Raw genomic sequence first — 12818 nt, forward strand, 5'->3', positions numbered from 1 at the left:
CTGCCCTAGGTGACTGTCTTCTGGTGCTGTCGAGGTTAACAGAAGTTACTGTTACTGCCAATAGTTACACCAGTTGCCTGCCTCTTGCTGCCCTCTCCACCATTTATAGAATTCCTCTTACTGCTGTCATAAAATGTATTGAATTGTGTGAATGGAGGAGTTAAAGTGCTTGTAAACCCTTACAATCCACTTTTTGCTACAGGTAAGCCTATAATAAGGCTTGCCTGTAGCTACCCCCGATATCACCTAAACCTGCACGGTTTAGGAGATATCCTCTGTATCTGCATGTGCCAACATCATCAGCGCATGCACACTGAAGCAATGGCACATACGCGCCATTTGCTTCAGTGAGTGTGCCGTTACTGGGGGCTCCCGTGCGCATGCGCGGAGAGTGACATCATCGCGGCTCCGGCCAATCTCAGCGCCGCAGCCGCGATACCCGGAAGTAACTCCGTGGAGAAATGTCGCCGGCCAGTGCTGTGTATGGGCACCTCAGCGAGGGCTTCGATCTCTGGTGAATATTAAATAATGAGCTAGTATGCTATGCATACTAGCTCATTATGCCTTTGTCTTGCAGGTCTTTTTTTTTTTTTTATGTGGGTTTACAACCACTTTAAATTACAGCATCTGCCCATTCACAGAAAGCAATGCATAGTATGATAATAGTAAGACCAGTTTTATGAAGGAGAAGGCAGAAGGGGGTGGGTGGCTGGCACAACTATTGTGAGTAGCAGCAGTTTCTGTTAAAGGAGAAGAAGAGCCAAAGCTCCTGTGATCCATTTTCAGCTGGCAACGGGCTGCTGTTGGATGACGTCACACAGACAGACATTCCAGGCTCTGGAGAGATTCCAACTTTAATGTCGAGATCCACTCAGGTGCATGAACTGGCAGCTGACTCAACCTCTCAGTGAGAGCCTGAGCAAGCTGCTCCAGCCCCCTGCACAGCCTTGCGACAAAAGACCTCTTTTCATTGGTTTTCATTGAGCTGGCGGGGGGACAGATACAGCATTGTACTGATGCTGCATCCACTTAGGTGAGTATAAGTGTTTTTTTGTTTTTTTTTAAAGCCCGCACTTCTCTTTTAACAATCACAGTACCGGAAGACAGCTACTCACATTTTTTTCAGAAGCAGCCACCTGCAGGTAATGTTATACACACCAATACAAATGACTAGAAAAAAACAAAAATAATTATATATATATAATATACAGATTGCAGGCGGGAAGAGATAAAACATGTTGCTAATATCTAAATGCTCCAAATTTAAAAGAATAATATTTTGTTGCCCCAATGTGATCTTTCATGATTGGAGCATTGAAGGGAACACAGCTTTTTCTAATCCCGGCACATACTTTGCTAAGTTTACAGTCGCAAATCCTTTAGTAAATCAACCCTAATGTGTCCGGCATTGTATGAGGTACAGAGCAAAAATATTGAATGCATAATGGGCCAATCCAGTAAATGATGTAACACTAATTATTTAATGTGAATTGAGTGTTTAAGGTTAGAAAGACTAAATGTATTTCCAGGATCTAATGGATATGCCGTCTTTTCATTCGTGCACGCTATGTTTTACACTGATTCAGATAGTTTCATGGGCAGTATTCCAGGTCATTCAGATTAATATTTGAAAGAGCTAGTCTCATATCCTTCAAAGTTCCTCTACCAGAATAATTCAGCGATGTGATTGTCATTTTAAACATAGCTTCATAAATATGATGGTGTTAATAACCATACACCATATACTGTATATAATTTGCATTTAGCAGCGTTTCAGATTTAAGGCTGCTTTCAGGACAAGCAGCTGGATGCAAAGTTGAAATCTGTGTAGTATTCGAGAATTGTTTACCTGCCAAAGGTTTTGTTATGTTGCACAACTGGTACCCCTTGCATATTAGCATTAACATAATAGTTTTGTTGTAGGCATCTAAGGTGTTTGTCATATTGTTGGGTTAGGAATGTTCTAAGTTGTTCTCTAAGAGAATTTAGTTTTGTCGATAAGTGTTGTTGATGGGGAGGTTTTATTTTGAGTTTCCATAAGATGTATATCTGCGAGAACTTTGTTTAGCTGCTGAGTCTGCCTCTTCTTTTCTCTAGCTCCCAATTGGATTAGGATGCCTCTCATAAAGGCTTTATGAGCATTCCATATAGTAAATGAATCGCTCACTGAATCTTTATTTTCAGAGAAGAAATTTTGTATATGTTGGGAGATTGTTTGTGATAGTTATTTTCTTGGAAAAGTCTGGTATTACAGCGCCAGATGGGTGGTGAGGAGGAGACTCCCTTCTCTACAATAGACATGGATATGGCAGCGTGGTCCTACCATGCACTTCTTCATATATATGTTTCCATGACACTGACTATTATATAACCTCCTTTTTTTCTCTGTATATATTATGTTACCTTGTAGTTCCCCTCCCACCCACAGGTGGCGCTGTGCTTTCTTCTGACAGACGCTGGGACCTGTTATCTCACAGCACTGCCATATAAAAGCACATTGCAGACACCTCCCTATTAGGCCTATTGAAGGAGCAGTGGCTCCGAGCGCATAGCCTTCTCTCAACCTCCCTGCCAGCCCTCCTCCCTGGACGATCCCTCCCCTGGATACCGAACCCGGAAGCAGACGGACCACCTGTGACGTCACGTACGCTCCACGTGCGCTCCACGCCGGCCCCTAGTCTCTTCCTGATGGCCACAGAAGGAGCTCCCGGCTGGTAATCCACCTTCTACAGCCCAGAATCCCTGCAGAGTCACCACCACAGGATCAGAGGGAACACCGAGGACCACATACCTATACAGATGAGCCTTTTATAGGTTTTTATCTTGTAAGTGCGTTTTTACCTGGTGTCATTAAACATCATTTGTTATTACTACACTCAGGTGGTGCTTCCTTCTCTACTCCTCTCTCAGCACTCTCCAGAACTGGTGTCAGATATCATTATTGTATGTGCAGTTCTACATAATATTGCTCTTGTAAACAATGTAGACTTGCACATCAGTAATGATCTGCTACCAGAAATACCGGCACTCCCGGCTGCCTCAGAGGATTCCTCAGACCTAGGGAATCATGTACCTCAAAATCTTATTCGGACCTATTTTAGGGTAATTATTATTTTTTTTAATTATCCATACCTTTTGTTGTGAGCGACAACATTTTTTAACCTTAAATCAACATTATGTATTCCAGAGTCTACAAAGCAGGACGACTAATTAGGCTAACATTTCTAATCCTATCCTTGTCAGGTGTAGTTCCATCATTGTATATGTAAGTTACATTTTCACAATTGTTATCTTTTTGGTAATGTAATGTTCATATCTGTAATGGAGAAGTAGGACCAAAGCACTGCTCTAGTGGGTCCCAGGAGTGGATTTCCTTCTGCTGTCCAATCACCCGTTTTCAGCCAACGTCGTCATTTTCATGTCGGGATCCACCATTAAATTTCCCCATAATAAATCATGTGAACTCGGATGATTTTTTACAAATCCATACATTCATAATTCATTCATTTTTAATTCCATATAAAAAGTTTATATCAATCTAACAGACTGTGTAACCCTACAATGTCCATCCACAAATGTAAGCCTGCCCAAGGGGATTAGAAGCAAAATCCAGCAGGAGCTCCAGAGTATGTTAGAGAAGAGCCTCTAAGTGTAGCAAGATGCCTGCATTTGAAGGTACAACATTTAACAACTCTCATTGTTGATGATGAGACACTTGTTAGTATGAAGGCATCTGGGGTAAAGCTGTCCACATGGTACGTCCTGCTCACCGCCGACTCTCACCGCTGTCAGTCTGCAATCGTTACCAGGAAGACTACCCTGCATTAGAGCAATTTGAAAGCCAGGAACGCATCTTGAAAGGGATGAAGACGATGGCGGTGAGGAGGACAATCTATGTAGACAGCTTTACCCAGAATGCTTGGATACTTAGAGGAGCCTGTTTTAATTAGCAACCATGTGACTTACTAAATGTACCTTCATGAAATGTAACCATATTGCTACACTTAGAGGCGCCTCTGTTAATGTTCTGTTTTATGCTCTGTTGTGACATGACGCTACTTGTATATCAAGACATTTCTTGTATATCAAGTCAAATTTTTTTTTTTTCCTTGTCTTGCAAAACACTCACAAACTATGTTATTTTACAACCAAGGTTTTGCTTTTGTGTAAAATAAATGTTTATTTGAACACACAATGTATCGGTGCCAAGCTAAAAAGTAGCGTTATTCCTTTGCTTTACAGAGTTGTTGGCCTGGTCTGGACATGGTCGAGTATGGACGTGCGGCTTCTGAGCTCCCGGCTTTCTTCAATACTACTTTATTTAACTCTCTGAGGGCATGCTCTCACCAAAGAGGCGCGGTGGAAAGTCAACATCCAGGACAACCAAACTCTGGAAAAATGAAGGAGAAGAGGCGTGGAGGAAAGGAGTAGGACGTGGATTGTGAGAGCTCCGCTTGAAGACTCTCCTTTAAGTCTCGTACACATGATCTGACTTCCATAGCAATTTTACCTGGATTTTGATCCGAATCGGTGAACACGGTCGGATTATCCGACAAAACTCGTCCATCAGACAATTATGGCCATAACGCTGATCGCTGAACGAGGGAATATACTTACCTGCTGAAGTGACTCCAACCACTGCATATGCTTTCCCCTTCTGCTGCATATTTAGGACGTTCCCGATGTCTCCGTTCTCCCCGTCGTTGAAGTGCCCATAACAGATCCCGAGGAGAGACGATTCCCATTACAAAACCCTTTTCTTGCTGCAAACGGAAGGGATCTTTGTGGGGATAAGACCTCACGCCACCACCACCGCCACCTTACCACGCTATTTGTTTCATTAAAAAAAATTGTTTACAGTGTTTAATACTTAAAGTGGAGTTCCACCCACTTTTACAACTCTTCAGCATCCCTCACTAAACTGAGCACTGTAAACAAATTGGATATTTTTTTATTTTTTTTCTCAGCCCCTCCTGTATATCTGCTGTATTCATTTTTCACTTCCTCCTCCCTGGCCGCGGCCCATCGCATCATTTCCTGTTTGCAATGCCTTCTGGGAAGGGGCGGCAACTTCCTCAGAAACTGCCGTTACTATGGAAACCTGACCTGAAACCTATTACAACGCTTGTGCTGCACTGAGCATGTGCGAGATCTGCAAAGATGAGATCCAGGAAGAAATACAGTCTGGCTTCAGATTCCCACACTTAAGATGGCCACGGCCTGCTGTAAGTTTATAAAATAACAAACTACTGCTATAAACTAACAAAACAGACCTGAGTTTACAGAATAACTTTACTAGAATACATTAAGCTTGTGTATTATAGAGGTATTTTTTATTAAAAAGTATAATTTTGGCCGGAACACCACTTTAAATGTTTTTTTAATTTAGTGCAAAATAGGCATTTTTTAAATACATAGTAAACTTTCTCATACAACTTAGAAATGACAATGAAAACATATATAGATACAGTAAGTGCAAATTTAAAGTGCAACGGTTAACAAAATAACTAATTCTCCAGCAACGGCTGAATTACCCCCCACCCCACATAATCAATAGAACGTGTAGCTGCAGAATATTATTGATATCACTTGAAATTTTAAATATTTTGTCATGTTAAAAAAAAAAAAAAAAAACTAAGAGTAATTAATTGTGATTTTAGACCAACACAAAATGGCACACAATTGCGATGTGGAAGTAATGTACATTTTTGCCAAATAAAACATTTGAAAAATATGGCATGGTCAAAATAAAAATGCAAAAACATTTTTTAAGATAATTTTTTAAAAATAAAAAATCTAAAATATTTCCCATTTTACTTCCACCTCACAATTATGTTCCACTTTGTGTCGGTCTATTACATAAAATCACAATTAAAAAAACACATTGGTGTGAATATTTTTTTAAGGCACTATACATCACCAAAAGAAATTTCTTCAAGACAACAGCAGCCGGGGAGCGCATGGTGAGATGTGTTGTAGCTCTGAGAAACACATCTGTTCCATCTCAGACAAAAATGTATTTCAAACATCATGAAATGTTTGTGGCATCCGTGCCATTGTCTGTGTCATTAGGAGGGGCCATTTGATGACACAGTGGAGCCACAACACCCACTAAATACAACAGGGCACTGGACCTCTTTTTTTTGCTCCTCAAACATATTTTCCAATTGAGTATTCATATGTTGGAGGTTGTCATTCGTTCTCATCATTTGGGCTACCACAGCCTGCTGATAAGATTCTTGTATGTTTTGACGATCATTACGTTTGTGTATGAGTGCATTCAAAGTCTGCCCTAACTGGTTGGCGGCATTGTTTGCAGCATCCTGACGTTCAGACAACAGTTATCTTCGTCTTCTGCCTCTTGGAGCCCGGAATAGATGAAGAAGAAGCGTTATTTATTGGGGCCGTTTCCACCATTCCTTGTAATCTTGCGTCTTCCTGATCTGCAAAATTAAAAAAGTTCAAAAAATAAATGAAATTCATTCTTACCGACCGGCTCCTGTAAATTTATGTCGGCACTTTGAAGATGGATATCTCGATAACGGCAGCAGCTGCTGCCACAACCGAGGAATCCATCTTTACAGGAGCCGGTTCTGTGTACGATAATTGTGGTCTCTACAGCGGGTTCACCATGGGATCACCGTTATCGGCGGCAGGAGAGGTGCCACCCCCCTCCTGCCGTTCTCCCACGTCCTCCGCGTCTTACCGGAGCCGTCGGTAGCAGCGGAAGAGATCGGGACCTCTCACTGCTTAGGTATGGAGACGAGTGAGGCTAAGATGGCCGCCACCCGTCTCCATACCATAGGAGGGCGGAAGCGACGTCATGACATCACCCATATGTCTTAAAGGCTTTTTTTATGTCATTTTTTCAAACAACTTTTTTTCTTTTTTTTTTTTTTTTTTTTGCATTTTAGTCCAAATATGAGATGTGAGGACTTTTTGACCCCCAGATCTCATATTTAAGAGGTCCTGTCATGCTTTTTTCTATTACAAGGGATGTTTACATCCCTTGTAATAGGAATAAAAGTGATCCAATTTTTTTTAAACAGTGCAAAAATAAATATAATAAAGTAAAATAAATAAGAAAAAAAAAAAAAATGTTTTAAAGCACCCTATCCCGATGAGCTCACACGCAGAAGCGAACGCACACGTGAGTAGTGCCCGCATATGAAAATGGTGGTCAAACCACACATGTGAGGTATCGCCGCGACCGGTAGAGTGAGAGCAATAATTCTAGCCCTAGACCTCTTCTGTAATGCAAAACATGCAACCTGTAGAATTTTTTTAAACGTCGCCTATGGAGATTTTTAGGGGTAAAAGTTTGACGCCATTCCACGAGCGGGCGCAATTTTGAAGCGTGACATGTTGGGTATCAATTTACTCGGTGTAACATTATATTTCACAATATAAAACAATATATAATGTTTGGGGGTTCTAAGTAAATTTCTAGCAAAAAAAACTGTTAACACCTAAAATCCAAAACGAGGCTGGTCCTTAAGTGGTTAACATGACATTCATAAAAGATCCATATTTGATATTATTGGTGTTTACTTGGTTGTGTAAGTTCATCCGCTACTTCTCCATGAACAATGACATTTTCTGTCTCCACTCCTATGAGGAAATAAAATGGATTTTGTCAGATAATTTGGGTATTACTTGGTAAAAGAGGAGAGTGCAAAATCCATTGTTTTCACAAATTGTCTTTAAACAATCTGAATTTAGAAGCTGATAGGATAATATGCAGAGGTGCACCAGATTGTGAGTTCATCTCCGCCAATGATTAGCGTCTAATACACACTAGCATTTTATATTCAATCAATAAAACAAACATAATCTAAGAAAAGAAGATCTAGGAAGAAGATCATGTATTAACACTGAATTGTGTAAAACAATTTGATAAACCTGTTTAATTCATTTCCCTTCAACAGAAGATGTCTGTTCAATCGTCTTCTGTACACAGGGGACAACTATTGGCTGCCTTCTATTGAACCGGCTATGGAACTTCCACTTATCGGATTGTTCCCCCCTTCCGGGGCCACCATTGGCACCTTTAGGGGGGAGGGGGGACAGGATACCTGTGTTTGACTGATATTCTTTCCCAATTCCGGGAGTCCCGGCCGCGGCCTCTATGACGTCACCGTGGGGCTCCCTCCTCCGCTCCTCCCACACCGGGACAGTAGGAGAGAGGGGTGGGGCCTCGCACATGTGCAGTAGGTTTCCCGACATGAAGGCAGGAAGGCTACACTGCCAGTACCCTTATCCACAATGGCGTCGGCAACACCCGACAGATGATGGAAAAATCGCTGGACTCCAGGGCAGGGAAGTGTCCATTTATTAAATGCCGGCAGCTGCAGTATGTGTAGATGTTGGTTCGTCATTTGTAAATTTTGGGCGCTTTAAGAAAAGGTGCAATTATACAAAAACATCTTTATATTTACCAATACAAGATGGTCCTGCTATAGGCTCCTCCTTCACTGGAGATTGAAGTGTAAATGAAAAGATAAGAAGATATTAGACACTTCATACATTCAAACAGATCAGTAATTACACATCACATTTTTTTATATTTTTGAAGATATATATATATTCTCTAATTACCACGTATATTTTCACAGTCTTGATCATCGATCGTATACGCCACGACAAATTGACTATTTTCTAGAAACAAAAAAAAGGATTGTTATTAGATTTTTTTGGACATTACACTTTGGAGCAGAGGAGCCCTAATGTCCCCTGCTGGTGCTCCAGGCCCCTACTCTTTATCGAGTGGCCCTTCCCTGGGGCGACCCATGTGTGCTCACTCCTGAGCCACCCAGTCTGCGTCTATTGACAAAGACCAGGCGACTCGGCCACGCCCCCCCCAGTCTGCATCTATTGACAAAGACCAGGCGACTCGGCCACGCCCCCCCAGTCTGCATCTATTGACAAAGACCAGGCGACTCTGCCACGCCCGCCCAGTCTGCGTCTATTGTCAAAGACCAGGCAACTCAGCCACGCCCCCCCACTCCCTAATCACAGCTTGTGATCGACAGCAGCGGCAGACAATTCACACAATGAGGAAGCAGACAGTGGAGAGAGTCGCTGCTCTGGTGCACATCGCTGGATCACATCTGGATCAGGTAAAAATAAAGGGGGGTTTATGTGAAAAAATATTACAGTAAAAATTGGAGGAATTTCATTTGGTTACAGCGTTGCATGCATTCACAATTGTCAATGAATGACTTCTGTGCCCCCCATTTTTTGACCAGGCCATTTTTATAAAATCAAAATAGGTGTATATTGATTGCTTAGCTTAAAAGATATGCATCTACAAACAAGATTTAAGGACCTTGAATTTTTGGGATATTGCTTACTAGTAATGGCGGTGATATTGATTGGACCCTGGGCAAAAAAAATCCCCCCCCCCCATGCAGTTTCGCTCTCCACCTGCTTTGAGGCAAATAATAAATAGCAGCTAGAATCAACATCTGTTTACTGAATCAGATCAGGCAGCGATTGTGATTGGTTGCCAGAGGTTACATTGTATAATTACCGCTCACTGATTGGTTGCTAGAGGTTACAGCACATGATTTATGCTTGATTGCTTGCTGGAGATTACTGTAAATCAATACTGCTCACTGATTGGTTGCTGGAAGTTACTGCACACCATTACTGCTCACTGATCGGCTGCTAGAGGTTACAGCCCATCATCTCCTCACTGCCTGCACACCATGGACTGAGATGAGGGGACTCATTAATAGACAGAAAACACCTAGGGATCCTAGGACTCCTGGGATCAGTGGCAGTGCTGGGGGGAGGGGTGGGTGTGATCAATTTCCAGCATGCCCCTTTATCTCCCCAGTGACAGCATTCCGTATAGGTGATGGTGGATATGACCTCAGGGGGGCATGATATACATATGAATACTGACTCTATTTACATATGAATGCTGCCGGTCCGCCGATATTTACATATGAATACAGTCATTATTTACACATCAATGCCGGTATTTATATGTAAACACAGAGTCTGCAGGTGAGTCCTCTGTACACAACAATAGGCCAGAGCTGGGCAGCATTAGTAACAGAACTTCACACTGAGATATCAGGACACAGCACTGGACTAAAACCTCAAGGGACGAGGGAATTTAAACTGGGGTAGTTGGCAAGTATGGGGCAGCTGCTTTGGGCCCCACAGTAATGACAGGGCCCAGGGCAGCTGCCACTTTTGCCCTGCCTTAAAGATGGCCCTGGATCCATCTTGCACCTGATTTTGCATGGAGCGGTGTGCTTCTCTTTGTTCTTTGCTAGGATAGAACAGGAAAGGGGCTGTCGTAGTTGTGAGGGGAGAGAGTCCAGGAGACAGGTAGAGAGATGAGCCTCAGAAAGGAGTTTGGCAACTTCCTCAGGATAAGAGGATTGAAGGAGGAAAGTATTGAATGTGTTGTTGAACCTGTTATGTTGGATGGAGGAGACACTAATCAATACTGATCAATGTGGTCTGATGGCAGGGAAGGCTTCCCGTCATAAAACACAATAGCACAGCGGGAGTGTCCCCCCCATACTCCTCAAATCTGCATTATGTACTGCACCTTATAGGGGGCAAAAGACACAAAGGCAGCAATATTTGGATGTTCAACACCAACAGCAAACTAGGACCACAATGTATGAATGAATGATTGACTTGTATAGCGCTACCTATGAGAACTGAATCTCCTCAGGGTGCTTTTTGCCGCCGGTGTCCATCTGCGGTATAGCGCGGTCCTTTGCCCCATGGGGTCCCAACACTTTTACAAACACATACAACATACAACATACACACATTTGGCCAATTCTTTTGGCATGTCTTTTGGAGTGTGGGAGGAAACCCACGCAGGCACAGGGAGAACATGCAAACTCCAGGCAGATGGTGTCGTGGTCGGGATTTGAACCAGCGACCCTATTGCTTCTAGGTGACCACTACACCACTGTGCTGCCCTCCAATGTACACATTGAACATCACTTTACAATTATTTAAAAATTCTAGTTAAACAAAATATTATTATTATTATTATTATTATTATTATTATTATAAATATTTGCTCTTTTTATATACGGATTGATTTTTGCACTGGGACTTTGCTTCAGTTTTGTCTTTTGATTTTTTGATTTTTGATTTTATTTTTCAGTTTCAAATTTGGAAAATAATTTTTTGCACTGGGACTCTGCCTTAGTTTTCTCTTTTACATTTTTTCACTTGCAAAATGGGAAAATTTTTCTTGTTGTCTGTTTAGCGCTGCACTCACTTTTATGCATACAAAAAAAGATTGCCTAAAAATAAACACTAAACATTGCCGCATGCCTTGTCTAGCCACTAGCCAACCAGCCGTCATCATTGTACTGCAGCAGGTCGGCCCATTCCCTCGTATCGCCATCATTGTACTTCGGCTCTGGAACTCTATTTTGGCTAATGCACCCCCACTGGCCAGCGGGGGAGCCAATCAATGACTGGGACGCACTCGATGTCCGCCAGCCACCCGTGATCGTTCCCCTCAGAGAATGGGGATCTGCCTTTGTAAACAAGGTAAATCTCCGTTCTGACAGAGGAGATCACACAGATCCTGTCTTTCTGCTATCCAGGAAGATGGATCTGTGTGTTTCCCCAGGCAGCCCATCCCCCATACAGTTAGTAAACACACCCAGGGAACATGTTTAACCCCTTTGATCGCCCCTGATGTTCTCCCCGTCCCTACCAGTGTCTATACCAGTTCATATTTTTTACCACTGATTACTGTAATAATGTCACTGGTTTCCAAAAAAGTGTCAAAAATGTCAGTTAGGTGTCTGGTAATGACTAAGCGCTAACATTTGTGCAAAGTGCATCTACCTCTTTGTCCCCTGCTCCATCCATCTACCACTTGTCATATGAAGCTTCAATAAAAGGATTTTTGGAAGTGCAGCCGTCCGGAATCATTTTCTTCTGTTACACAGAATGTGATCTGGGCTAGCACCTGACTAGTGTGTGTGGGATTAACCAGAGACTCGCTCACCCGGAGCGGCTTTTCTTGTTTCATTGTAGGTGTCTGATCTGTCCGCCACAATGTCGCATTCACGCTAAAAATCACAGATCACCGCCATTACTAGTAAAAAAAAAAAAATAAATAAAAATGCCATAAATCTGTTCCCTATTTTGTAGACAATTTAACTTTTGCGCAAAGCAATCAATGTATGCTTATTGTGTTTTTTTTACCAAAAACATGTAGAAGAATATATATCGGCCTAAACAGGGGAAGAAATTAGCTTTTTTCATATTTTTGGGGAGATTTTAATTATAGCAAAAAGTAAAAACAAATGCTTTTTTTTCAAAATTTTTGCTCTTTTTTTGTTTATAGCACAAGAAATAAAAACTGCAGAGGTAATCAAATACCACTAAAAGAAAGCTCTATTTTTGAGGAAATAAGGACATAAATTTCGTTTGGGAACAAATTTGCACGACTGCGCAATTGTCAGTTAAAACGGCGCAGTGCCGTATCGCAAAAAAAAGGCCTGGCCATTAAGGGCGTAAAGCCTTCCGCTCCTTAGGTGGCTAGATAGGCTGCAAGTTCTGAGGGAGAGAGAAAGCACACTGCAAATCTGGAAATATATATAAAAAAAATTATTTTGGAAGACTGAAGATGGAAAAATGTAGTACCAGAGATATGAAAGTTGAGGGGTCATTCTACATCCGGAAATAAAATAAAAATAGTGTCTTGATTCTGAGATTGAGAAGTTTAGTAACATTATGTCTGTATGGACAGACTGCAATATCTTTATTAGGTGTGCAAAAAAGTACGGTCTGACAACTGTCAGATTCCGAACAGA

The 12818-nt window shown here is 41.9% G+C and overlaps 1 protein-coding gene across 1 annotated transcript in view; it reads right to left on the minus strand.

Annotated features, from left to right (window-relative positions):
- The window catches only part of LOC141130067 (uncharacterized), a 587573-nt gene that overhangs the window by 112048 nt on the left and 462707 nt on the right, over positions 1–12818 (minus strand). Inside the window, 1 exon segment of the mRNA XM_073618036.1 lies at positions 5093–5101. Within this exon segment, the coding sequence (XP_073474137.1) occupies positions 5093–5101 (9 nt within the window).

This window comes from Aquarana catesbeiana, linkage group LG02 (genome assembly GCF_042186555.1).
Source record: "Aquarana catesbeiana isolate 2022-GZ linkage group LG02, ASM4218655v1, whole genome shotgun sequence".
Taxonomy (NCBI): domain Eukaryota; kingdom Metazoa; phylum Chordata; class Amphibia; order Anura; family Ranidae; genus Aquarana; species Aquarana catesbeiana.